Source organism: Amblyomma americanum, chromosome 6 (assembly GCF_052857255.1).
Source record: "Amblyomma americanum isolate KBUSLIRL-KWMA chromosome 6, ASM5285725v1, whole genome shotgun sequence".
In the NCBI taxonomy this organism is placed as follows: Eukaryota; Metazoa; Arthropoda; class Arachnida; order Ixodida; family Ixodidae; genus Amblyomma; species Amblyomma americanum.
The window spans coordinates 7,339,695-7,352,188 of NC_135502.1; the positions used below are offsets into that span (position 1 = coordinate 7,339,695).

The window sequence follows — 12,494 nt, forward strand, 5'->3', positions numbered from 1 at the left end:
TCTGCGCGAGGCGCTCTTAAAGTGCACTTCTTTTTTTTCAGTATTTTCTGTTAAAATACAAAAAACCTTCCTGAGCTGAAGTGATAATAAAAGTAATAAATAAATATCTCATTCAAGGCACAGGCGTCTATTCTGTCAGAGTACTGTGAAAGCCATCTGTGCTATGATAGCCGTGGTTGTTTCGGCTTCCCAGCGTAAGATGCCGCAGCCACAGTACGGCGACAGCCGTTAAGCACCCTTCCTGGGTTCTGCGTTGGTGCAGTAGTATATAGTAGCAGTCGGCCTACCCGGTTGGTGGTAGCCTTTGGAGCCAATCAGAGGGTGGTTAATGTGGTAGGAGAAGGGTATGGCGAGAGCACGAGAATGCTTAACAGGAGGGTGGTTAGTACGTGGCAATCCCGAGGGTGGTTACCGTGAAAGGAGGAGAGTATAGTGACAGAGTAAGAGGGCGCGCAACCGGAGGGTGGTTGTCGTGGGAATCAATCGGAGGTGTAGTGATCATTACTTTGCAAGAAGGAGGAGGAGGATTGTTACCGTGAAAAAAAAGGGGGGGCAGGGTATGGCGAGTGCGACGAATCAACAACCCGTGGTGCCCGGAGGGTGGCGCGTGGGCGGAGGGACGTGGCACTCTGCGGCGGCAGTTGCGAAACACGCCGCGAGCAAAAAGTTCGGCGGCGGAGGCGCTGCGCGCATAGAGCGGCGAACTGGACAGGAGGAGCGAGTATCTGAAAAAAGAGCGCTCTATAGCTGCACAGATGATAAGTCATTGTCACGTTTTCTACCACAACACATCGTGAGATATAAATACCTTAGCAGCTATCTCTGAATCTCTCTTTACACAGTGGTAACGTCCTGCGAGTTTGTTTTTTTTTTTCGCTTTGATATGTTCACCGTCTTGCTCTTCCAGAACTAAGGCAGTGTAATTTCCCCGCACAAAACATTTTTCTTGATGTGGAGTGGAGTTTGCCTTTAAATTTAGTCTTGTGTATACTGTGCACATTTCAGGGTCGTTTGGTCGGCGCTAACTTTACCGTACGAACATTTCGAACAAAACAAAAAAGGCAGGCACCAGGGACATTCGTGGAAAGGTGACGCGGAGAAAACCGGGAAGGGAACCGATTTTCCCTTCGGCATGGTGCCCTAATCGTGGTACTGTTCGTCAGAAATAAATTAATCATGCGGCGACCAGCTTCAGATACTAGCTTACTAGCTAAAGGACCTACTGTGGGCCGTGTTATTTGGCGCAAGAACACAGCGTGACGCCGTCTCCCGGCAGCGCCCGCGTGACGCTGGAAGAGGGATCACGTGAGTCGCCCTCTTGCTGTGCGATCCGTCCTCAGCCGTTTAGTTTCCACGTTTATGGCTGAGTGGTATAGTGTTTACACTCCATCTGACGGATTAAATTTAGTTGGCAATAATGCTCCTCACCGAGTGAACGAGCTGTCACTGTGTGACATGGTAAGTTTTATCTGCCGCTAAAATGGTGCAGCGACCAACATTCCACAGCCGTCATTCAGCGCGTGTACTGCCACCGTTATGGACAACACTGAAGCTGCTACGCCAATGTTCAGAGGTAGGCGATCGCCAGGCCACTAAATGGCGGTGAAAAGATCACTTTCACGAGGCTGATGCGAAGATGTGCAGAACGCCAAATCATATCGATGCAGTGCAAATCAAATGCGGGCCACTCGGTTTCAGTTTGTGCCGGCGGATGCGGCCCGTTGGACTGTTCCCATGTACTAATTTTTCGGATCTAAATAACAGCTTGAGCTCAGTCGCATACGTCTGACATTGAGGCACAAGAAAACCACCATGGCATAAGCATGAATAACGAGCTGCAGTTACCGCGGCCACACACGATCAAAATGGGCTACGCAGGAAATCGCTAAAAGAAAAAAAATAAGAATAATAACGCGAGCCGTGTCTCTTAAAACGCAATGATCTTTTCGAGCACTCGTTTGCTCCCGCAGCAAGGGGAATCACGTGATCCCACCTGTGGCGCAAGACCGACGCTAGCCACGTGGCCCCGTTCGATCCAATGGTGGAGGTCGCGCCCAATTAGAAAACGTCCTCTTTTCAAGGTCTTAACGGAACGCCGGGCAAAATTTGTTGATAACGGCAGCCACCCCTAGCCTCGCATTTGCGCCGTCATTGACAAGCACAACCAAGCGAAGTGCCAAGTGCTAAAGCCCAAAACAACGCCATCGAATTCATCAGAGATTTATAATGATTATTGTCTTAATAATGTTAATTTGCCTCGATGAAATACAAAAGAAAAGGAGGGGAGAGAAAGCGGTTCAATATTGAAGTAAGTTTTGTTTTGAAACCGATAGTACACTTTTATCACGCAAGGAAGAAGACAAAAGACAACCTGAATGTTGGAAACAAAGAAAACAGATGCTTGGCGGCGCCACAGGCGGCCAGGAGAGCTTCGGTTTGTTAAGGCACTTCGCGTCTATGAGCTTTGCGTGCCCCGTGGTTTTGTTATTGACGCGCTTCGATTTACACGCGCCGAACAGCAGAGGAACTCCAAGTGCCACTTCAAGTGCTAGTTAACCTTTGAATGAGCCGCCACGGTTGATGAAAAACTATGATGGCACGATGGTCGGTGATCGTGCAAGGCAGTTAGCAGTATAGAGAACACTTGCGTCCTCGAGCGCTCGCCCGGCGAAACGTACCCGGCTGTGCCAGTCAACTTCGATTTACTTAACGGAAATCGTTTATTAGGGATGAAAAACAAGATACGAGGCAGTTAAGAAAAAGATATTTGGAACCTGCAGCGACCGTGACTATGCTCTCCTCCAACTCGTTTGTTTGAGGCTCCATTCAATAGCTTCGGCAGTTGGGCGGAGCTGTTCTATTAGAGCTCTCGGCTAATTTAATCCATTCACAGAACACATCTGAAGGTACATGCAAGTGAGCGAGAGAGCCGGGACCAGTGGGGTCCAGTGGACCCCGTACCTTCGGGAACGCGCGGAACCCGTTAAAGCGTCGTGCGTCGGCTTTACTTTCAAGCCGCCAACTTTAAACGCGAGCGCCCTTGAGCACCCATTCGTTTTTTGTAGCGAAAAAAAAAAAAAACTGGCCCTTGCAACCGTGGGAAGCCTCCTCGACGCCGCCTGCTGCACCGTGCAACGGCGCCGTTCAAAGTATCACAATCCATTGGCCCCAAAGCCTCGGACAGCCTCCGATGCGCGCGACGCGCCGACCTTGTCCTTGCCCATCGCGTCTCGCCGCACTGGGGTTTAGATATTAAATTAGCAACAGCTGCTCACTGAGGAAGGGGGAAACGACTCGCTGGCGCCTAACCTAACCGTGCTCCCTCAAAAGCATTGCACGCTCTGTGGGGATGAGGTTGCTGTAATGCAGGCCGGAGTTTTTGCGAGAACTTTGTCGGGTTCGGGAACGGAATCCATCGTAACGCTGGCAAGACGCCGATTCAAGCGTAAACGAAGCGACGGTAGCGACCCCCGATAGATGCCTTCAACGTGCGGCGGCGGTAGCTTTCATTTCGGCTGCTGCTAGACCGCACCTCTAGTTACTGGAAATCGCGGAGTCTGCGTTTACATCACGTTTTACGTCACTGCGTCTTATGACGTCATAAGAGGCGCTGTGACGTCAAAGAGAGCGCTGAGTTTGAATCGGAGCGGCTGGAAAAACTTTTTCAACTTCGAATCTAAGTTTCTTTGAAATAAAAGCATCTTTCGCTCCCGGACAAGCGGCAACAAAGCCATTAAATGCCGAACTATCAAATTTTGCTAACAAAAAAAATGATAGAGTTCTCCAACTGAAGAGCGTGTTGTCGGGCAAGTTGGCTTTGCATGATATATAAGAAGTTAGCGCAAAACTAAGACGAAGACAGAGAAGAAACACACAAGACGACAGACGAGCGCTCGTCTGTCGTCTTGTGTGTTTCTTCTCTGTCTTCGTCTTAGTTTTGCGCTAACTTCTTATATATCTCTAACTGTCCCTTCAAGAAACTCCTGTCGAAGTTGCACGTAACGCCCTAGGAGGATATATATATAGTTTTTTTATATATCCCCCTTGGTAACGCCGCTCACTGTGACAAGAAGACGGCAGCGCACATGAGAATGAACGCTGGGCTCAAGATGCCCTCTAAAATTCCTGCCATTTTTTCGTCGCGGGCCAGCTGAGTGTTTTTTATTTACTAAAGTTTTGTGACAAGAACTTGCGAACAAGGAAAAGGTATTGCGTATGCCGCTTGGTGCCGCGGTGAAACGTACTGCATCGTAGGTTGGTGTATTTATCTGTCCAGGTTTCTCAAAGTACAAGATGGCGGCGCCCATACATTTTTAAAGCTGTACTACTCGCCAGTCGACGCGTGGAGAGGAACAGTGTTGTGGCGTCGTTTTTCGGAGTTAATCGCATCTTACTGTGGTCATATCTGTGTATTACTCTTAAGCATTCTTTTTTTAAGGACTATACAGGCGTCATACTTTTAGATCTTACTTTCAAGTATCACTTTTTCATTTGCAGAATGGGTTCGTCAGCAATGGATTCAAGTTATACAGGATGCCTTCGCAGGTTAGCTGCGAAGTTTTCAAATCTTTCGCGTCCCGACGGATCAGCGATTTTGGCCCAAGGTGAAACCAAGTTAATGCAGCATGGTTTTCAGTGAGCCCAAGGTAACCGTTTTGTGAACGTTTCCTCGTTTTCCTTGTGTAGGAGAGACTGTCGTTCAAGCAGGCGTTTACGGACCCGTTGAAGTAAGACAAGCGCGCGAGCTTCATGAGAAGGCCACGGTCGAGGTGTTCTTTCGATCGAAAACGGGGCACCAAAGTGAGCAAGTATAACTTTTATTCTAATCTAAGTCATTATGCTTTTATTCTAACCGTGTATGTGTCTAAAGACTACATTGTTAATCTAGCACATGCTTTGGGTCCCCTGCGAAAACCGTGCGAATGGAAAAATAGTGTATGCCTGCATTCGCAGGACCTTTCGGGCTGTTTTATTCTTGCAACTCCATTCAAGAACATACTGATATTCATGATACGAGTGATTTACTTCGATTGAGGCCAATTTTTGTTGAATGATTTACTTCAGTGTCATGTCTTGTGCTATAGAAACTAAAACGTTTTGCTTCTACGGCTTGAAATTTCCTGCAGTTCATGCACGAAAAGATACAGCTTGCATGGAAGGTACCCGTTGGAAAAGCACTGACGACCATTTTCCTACTCCTTTAATGCAAAAGGCGTAGCGCAGAACGCAGGCACTTTTGCCACGAGACAGTTTACTTTACTTTTGTTTCTGTCATCGGATGCCTTCATTTACAAATGGCCTTGTCGGTGTTCCCAGGCTGCTCAGATCGGATGTCTGAAAAGGTTGTCAGGAGCACCCTGGAGACTGCCATGTTGACAGCCTTACATCCACGTTCCTGCATTTCACTCACATGCCAAGAGTTTCACAACGATGGAGGCGTATCCTTTTGCTCAGTTTCATATCATATGACAGTGCAAAAGGTTTGTTCGGGCACTTAGTGCACACACCGCAGCAATGGCCAAGTGGGTGAGCAACCGCCTCGCATGCGGGAGGTGCGGGGTTCGATACCCCGGTGCTGCCGGGTACCCACCGGTGATACAATGGGTACAAGCTGTCCCCTGACCTGGTGCGCGTTTCATCTGGGGTGAATTGCTTGAAAAATGGATCTTTGACCCCATCTTGAGTAGTCGAAAACACCTTGTGCCACGGCGCTCTTTGGCCACAGATGCCCTTGCGCCATAAAAGATCTATCATAATCATAACTTAGTGCACACAATAACAGTATTCGTTGACAGGCGGAATTGTACTTGATTACACAGTACACTTTTTCTAAATTGCATTCTCTTGTTAACTGAAAGGATTTAGGTATCTTCGGAAAGAGCATACCTGAGTGCTACGACAATCCATAAACAGTAACTAACTAATGCCTTTCACTCATGCTGCAACAGTCACTTACTCCCATGGCCGGAATCAAGGTACCTGTGCGAAATATTGGACAGCGCTCGACTCTGAGGCACTTTCCCCATCATGTTCCTTCAGAGTGAGTTGCTTCCAATCAAAGGCCAGCGTGCCTATTACTGGCACAGGTTCATGCAACAACACGGCGACCATCACTACTTGCTGGTTTTCATATTTAAATTGAAAAAGAGGCATTTGTTTGCCTCATTTTGCTCAAACAGTACACACATTTCCACTTCGGACCACTTCGTTTCCGAGCAACCCTTCCCTTTGGTCAGATGATTACAACCCCAAGGATGAGTGCCCTATGTGCAGAAAACATCATAGGGAAAGACAGCAAGAACTATGACACTCTTGCCGCCTCCTTCCTCTCCCTTTCCACATCTTACTCACCTTGAGTCTACCTTCATTATACAAGCATAAACAAATTCTATACCATGTGACCTGTACAACTACCACATACTCAAGTGCTCTGGCCACCCCTGCTTTCAGGCATGTGGTGCCTGCTCTGACAACACACACACATTTGACCTGCCCACCTGCAGCAGAGTCACACACTACCTCCAGCACAGATCCCTACCCACCCAGGTACTCTCCTCTTAGGAGAGCTGGACTGCTGCCCCTGTTGCACTCTGCCCAATACTGTGGCCACTGCCCGTTGCCCATATTGCCCACGTATCGCCCATGTGTTGCGCGATATGGGCTCCTACTCTCCAACATGAGCTGGCGACCCGGACCAGGGTCGGGAAATAAATGCTTTCTATCTCTAACAACTCCTGGCAGAAGGAGAATCCATTGTCGCAACAAAATACGCTCAGAAAAAGAAATAGGTATATAATTTCAGGGATGTTCTGAATGTACACGAAAAAAAATTGAAAATATATCTTTTTGTCCGCTTCTCTAGTTATTAAGACGGCGAGTTGAGCTAGTTGGCACATATTACTGCAAATAAGAGCGCAGAGAAAAGGGACAGAGGAAGCAAACAAGACTGGTGCTGTCCTGTTTGCTCCCTCTGTCTCTGCACTGTTATTCAGTCAATACTGTAGTTAGGCTGATGATGATGGTGATGGTATTTTTTCTGCTATATTACTTCCCAAATTTTTAAAGTGTTTTGAAGAATAAAGTTTATTAATTATGGGAGTAAATACTGTAGCTTTGGGCTTTTTTGCAGTGCCCTGATGGAGGTTTAACTGTGTATGTAATATTCTGTTGTACAAATAAAATCTGAAACGAGTTGCTGAGAACTGAGATGAGAGAAAATGTTGATGCTTGTGATTTTTTATGGCGCAAGGGCATCTGGGGCTAAAGAGTGGCACGGCACAAGGTATTTTTCTTCTTCTCAAGGTGGGGTAGAGACCCATTTCCCAAGCATTTCGCCCTAAAGAAGCCGAGCACCAGGCTACGGGAAAACTTGTACACACTGCATCACCGGTGGGTACCCAGCAAAACTGGGGATCGAACGCCGCACCTCCCGCATGCGAGGCAGACGCTCAAACCACTAGGCCACCTCTGCAGTAGATGAGAGAAAACATTGAATTCCTTTTTTACACATGAAACCAGTAGGCGCCGTTATTGAGCAGGGCAGTATGAACTGCAAAATGCGAAATGTTGATGGAGCTCTGGGGCCAAATTTACAGTAACGCAAGCAAAAAGTGTTTGATGTTGTCGCCAGTGATTGAATGTTGCAGCATTACACAAATTTCCCATCTCAGGACAGGCAGACTAATGCTCCAGCCTCGCAGCTATTTCAGCTCATATAGTGCATTGCAGTTTTGCTGAGCTTTATGAGTCTTTCCATTTCTTTTTTTTTTTCTGTCTGAATGCTGTCTTTTTCCAGCTGTTCTTTGTGTCGCTGTTCTTAGTTGGATGTAGAGGAGGTTGTGTTTCGGAGGCATCACTACAGTACTAAAGTGAGGCCACAGGCTAATCTTAACCAAGCCCTTTTCCAGCTTCTGGCATGCTGCATAAATGCTGCCTGTCTAGCAGTAATTGATGCTGCAGTCAGCATGAAGTGCCACATAGCAGCAGTCACAGCTGCAATCACCCAAGCAGGGACAGTTGTGCTTGACCCCAACAGACAACAGGAAGAGGTAATTTAAACTTTCTCTGGTATAGGACTGCCAACGCTTTGTTACCGAACCTTGAAGGTGCACTAAAGAGGAATCTGAACTCATCTTTTTACTGCGGGAGCTCGATCCACATCTTCCGAGCATTCATAGAAACTTCGAATTCTTGTCCTGTGCGGTCGATTTGCCCAGTTTAAATCGGATTGAAAGTCCCGGCTCCTGCCTTTTTTTTGAACTCAACGCTGTAGGTAGGAGTCAACCAACGCGTGGAGTGCCTTTCAGCCAGTCCAGTTGCGGCTTCGCTTTCATTTTATTGTTTTTTAGGTTTCTGTGAATAAATAGTTTCAGTTGCAGACAACATAGCCGCACATTAGGCCCACGAAAATAAAAATATGTGTGGACTCTGATTTACCTACCACTCCGCTGATAGCAGGGTGGCAAGCCGCCACGGGACTGGCTAAAAGGCACTCCACGCATTGGTTAACTCCTCCTACCTTCAGACTTAGCATGGAACCACCATATTAACGTTATGCTTGCATCTGCTAATCGGTCATTAGGTCTCTTAAAACATAACCTAAAGCATGCTCCTCCTCACCTCCGTGCCCATGCCTATACCACTCTAATTCGATCTAAAATTGAATATGCCTCGGCTATTTGGGACCCTTACCAATCTTACCTAATAAATAACATTGAATCATTGCAGAACCGCGCCGTTCGTTTTATTTACTCCGATTATTCACGTAACAGCAGCATCACAGCCTTAAAGAAACGCGCAGGTCTCCAGGATTTATGTCTCCGCCGCAAAATTGCACGACTATCGCTTTTTCATAAACTTTATCATCATCCATCACTTCATAATGACTTTTTTTCTTTGCCTCCTTCGATTTTTGACCGCCGCGATCATCCCTTTGAAGTTAGGCGTTTCACGTGCAGAACATTTAACTATGCGCATTCATTCTTACCACGCACAATATCTGACTGGAACACTCTGCCTTCACATATCGCAACCACCACTGATCCTGATAAATATTTTAATCTTATATCTTCAATAACTACTGCGTAACTCTTCGCATACATTGTTATTTTTTCATGGATTCCTTTACAGGGTATGTTATTGCAGGGTATGTTATTAAATGATTCATTGCATTAGTGTTCTGTTTGTATAATTTTAATACTACAGTAATCTTCATTCTTTGCCGCGCTGCCATTCTTTTGATTCTTTTGCTTACTTATGTCATGCGAAGTGTCTTATTTTTGCTTTTGTTGTTCTATATTTGTGGTTTTGTTTTATTCTGTTCATTTGCCTGTGCCGCCCCCTATGTAATACCCTCTCGGGGCCTTTAGGGGTATTCTGTATAAAAAAAAAGAAAGTCGGGAGCTGGGACGTTTAATTCAATTTAAATTAGAGAAATCGGCCGCACAGGACAATAATTCTAATTTTCTAAGGATGCTCGGAACATGTAGGTCAAGTTCCCGCAGTAAAAAAAATTCACCAGACACAAGAAAGAAACACACCTGTGTTCCTTTTTCCGTTTTTGTCCTTTTTTTTGCTTCGTGTTTTGTCTTTTGTGTTCTTTTCTTTTGTCTCGTGTGTTTTGCGCTAAATGAGATGATTATAATTGTAAATACATAAATGAGAAAAATACCTCTCCATTAAATCTTATTGTGAGCCAAGCATTCTGAACCAAACTGACTGAACCTTAAAAGAACTGAAATCTATGCAATGGTGTATTTCTGACTTTTTTCAGTGCATGTTGAAGCTACATAATGGTGCTAAGTGCGGCACTTTTATGGCCCACCATTACAGTAGAGCATGATACATTTAGTATTCTGTCAGTTTTTGACCTACCTGTTACCTTGAAGCAAAAATGTAGAAGTGTGTAGATATGTGGGGAAGTGGAACAAAGTACTAAGCTTTGCTAGCCGTGGCATTAGTGTTGTTTTACAAAATGGTAAAATAAATAAAGTTGTGCACTTCACTGATAGTCAGTGTTTGCTTGTATGGCTTTTTCTGGCTATGTCGATGTTTGTTCATAGCAAAATACACATTTATTGGTGAGTAAATTACATTTGAAGGCTACTTTTTTTTTGTCCCCACTATTGGATTCAAGTCATGATTCTAAGACCAAAAAGGATTCTGCAGTCGGGTGTAGATCAGTGTAGCATAGGCTTAGGAATTCACACACCGAACACAGTCTCTCAAGGTTGCGGATTCAGTGCTAGCCGCAGTGGCCGCATTTTGAATGGAGATAAAATAAAAAAAACGACCATATGCTGTACGATGTGAACACAAGTCAAAGAACCCCAGGCGTTCTAAATTAACCCTGAGCTGGTTAAGGTGTGAATTTGGGCATGTTGGTTATCCGGAGCCCTCAACTATAGCGTCCCTTATAGCCCGTGTGTCGCCTTGGGATGTTAAACCCTAGAATTTACAATTTAAAACACTGTCATGACATCACCACAGTTTGTTTGCAAGAATGGCCAGTGGTGGCTTTACTTGGATTTCATTTCTGACCTTGCCTAGTTTATAAGGCTCCTTTTTCAGTGAAGTCAAGCTCTTTGTCATTAGGATGTGGTAATCTGTCGACACATGTCAGCTTCAGTTTATCCTCAGTGCCAGGTCAATAAAGCAAATTTGGTGCGAAAACTCCAGCTTCTGCTTGCATAAGGTGGCCACCGACACATGCCATGTTTTTAAATCTAGTCGGCTATTTATAGTTCTTGCAGACAGAAAACCACAGGATTAGCCGTGCAAGTTGTGCCATTTTTCTGCAGGTTTTAATCAAAGGAAATGCAGGCTGATTGATTGGAGTACGAACAATAAAATGAGAAATTTTCCCGAAATGAGAGTAAAACCTATTGTAGGTTACCACTTTGAAGCTGCAGTGACCACTCAGTGAAAATGCTATTGAACCAGCTTTACATTTCTTCACCATCAGTTATTTTTGTTTCTGCATTCGTGCGTAACTGCACCAATGCTTCTCCTTTGTGTACTATCGCACTCTGTATGACTTGCAATGCATCCAGAGTAAACTCTCCGACCAAATCAGGTTTTCTACTTTACGGTAAATTAATGCGCCTTCATTCAGGGTAATGTGTTCTTTTCACCGACCACTAAATCAACTGTTGAGCACCGCCGGGCCATACTGGAAACTGAGCTTCTACATCTTGCATGCTGCTGCTCATAGTGAACTCTATAGTATGTGACAGTCCTCACTTGGCATGCAGCCAATCAGAGAGGAAGAGAAAAATTAAGCGGTATGTTCAGGTGGCCATCTTTTCTTCTTGCTCCCATCTCACCCCTTTCACCACATGCATATCTATATTAAGCAGCATCTATGTTGCGTGGTCATTTTTTCCTGGTTCAAAACGAAAACATTTCTCCTCCCTAGGAAGCAAAAGCCGTGTGCACATTCTCCTTCGAGAGCCAAGAGTCCAAGCTGGTGTCAACTCACACCACGGGCCAGTTTTCCAGGGACGAGTTCCAGAAGTGCCTGGCCCTGTGCCAGGCAGCAGCGGGCGAGATCTTTGCCTTTTACCAGGATGCCTTGAAAAGACGTTACCATAAGTTACTCGTCCCAGAGGGAGGCAGCGATGAAGATTAAAGCTTTCCAGAGCATCTTTAGCCCCATTTGATTGTTAAGTTTTTTTGTTGAAGAGCCCTAATACACTCTTCGCTGCTGCTTCACTTGCATCTGCTTCATCAGCATAAATAAAATGCCCTTCGTTTTGCACGGGTACACCATTAGATAAGATGAAGGAATTCGGTGTGATGCTGCACAACTGGCTGGGGGTGGGGAGCACGTTATGGTTAGGAATCTGCTGAACCATACTCGCGCATGTTAGCGATGCCCAAGGCAATGGGAAAGTCTCGGAGACAGAAAGCAACACTTTTAAAGAGTGTTTCCAGGTCCCTACGATATTTGAAGTCCCTTTGCACTACACACAAAGCTTGTTGAGCATTCACAAGTGACCCGCCGCGGTGGCTCGGTGGTTATGGCGCTCGGCTGCTGACCCGAAAGGCGCAGGTTCAGTCCTGGCCGCGGCGGTCTAATTTCGATGGAGGCGAAATTCTAGAGGTACTGTGCGATGTCAGTGCACGCTAAACGAACCCCAGGTGGTCGAAATTTCTGGAGCCCTTCACTACGGCATTCCTCATAGCCTGAGCCACTTTGGGACGTTAAGCACCCATAAACCAAAACAAACCATTCACAAGTGGCTTCCTGCATGCATGCAACATTTTATGCAACCTCTTTGATGACGTGCATGTTGTACTGTCCAAAAATATCGGGTATAGGGTAAATAGCCAGGTTCTCTTCTGCTGTACTACTTCCTAACTGGATCAGCAATGCCCAAAACTGACAGACAAGGGGTCAGGCAAGGTAGAGGTTGATGGTACAGTAACGTAGTGGCGCCGTCAAGCCGAATATGCGAGACTCTGAGAGCGGTCATGTGATTGAAGCAAAACAT

At 45.9% G+C, this 12,494-nt stretch overlaps 1 protein-coding gene across 4 annotated transcripts; it reads left to right on the forward strand.

Moving 5' to 3' along the window:
* The first annotated feature begins 4,277 nt into the window (after nt 1-4,277).
* On the forward strand, nt 4,278-11,712 carry Rrp46 (exosome complex component Rrp46). Of its 4 annotated transcripts, none has more exons than XM_077668388.1 (6): nt 4,278-4,395; nt 4,498-4,604; nt 4,687-4,800; nt 5,317-5,438; nt 7,908-8,048; nt 11,417-11,712. In XM_077668388.1, exons 2-6 carry the CDS (start codon nt 4,499-4,501, stop codon nt 11,627-11,629), a joined length of 696 nt encoding a protein of 231 aa, XP_077524514.1. In that variant the 5' UTR covers nt 4,278-4,395; nt 4,498; the 3' UTR covers nt 11,630-11,712. The 4 variants fall into 4 exon arrangements, with proteins under 4 accessions (XP_077524514.1, XP_077524515.1, XP_077524516.1 ...); XM_077668389.1 differs by having other exon boundaries at nt 4,279-4,398; XM_077668390.1 differs by having other exon boundaries at nt 4,285-4,409.
* The last annotated feature ends 782 nt before the right edge of the window (nt 11,713-12,494 follow it).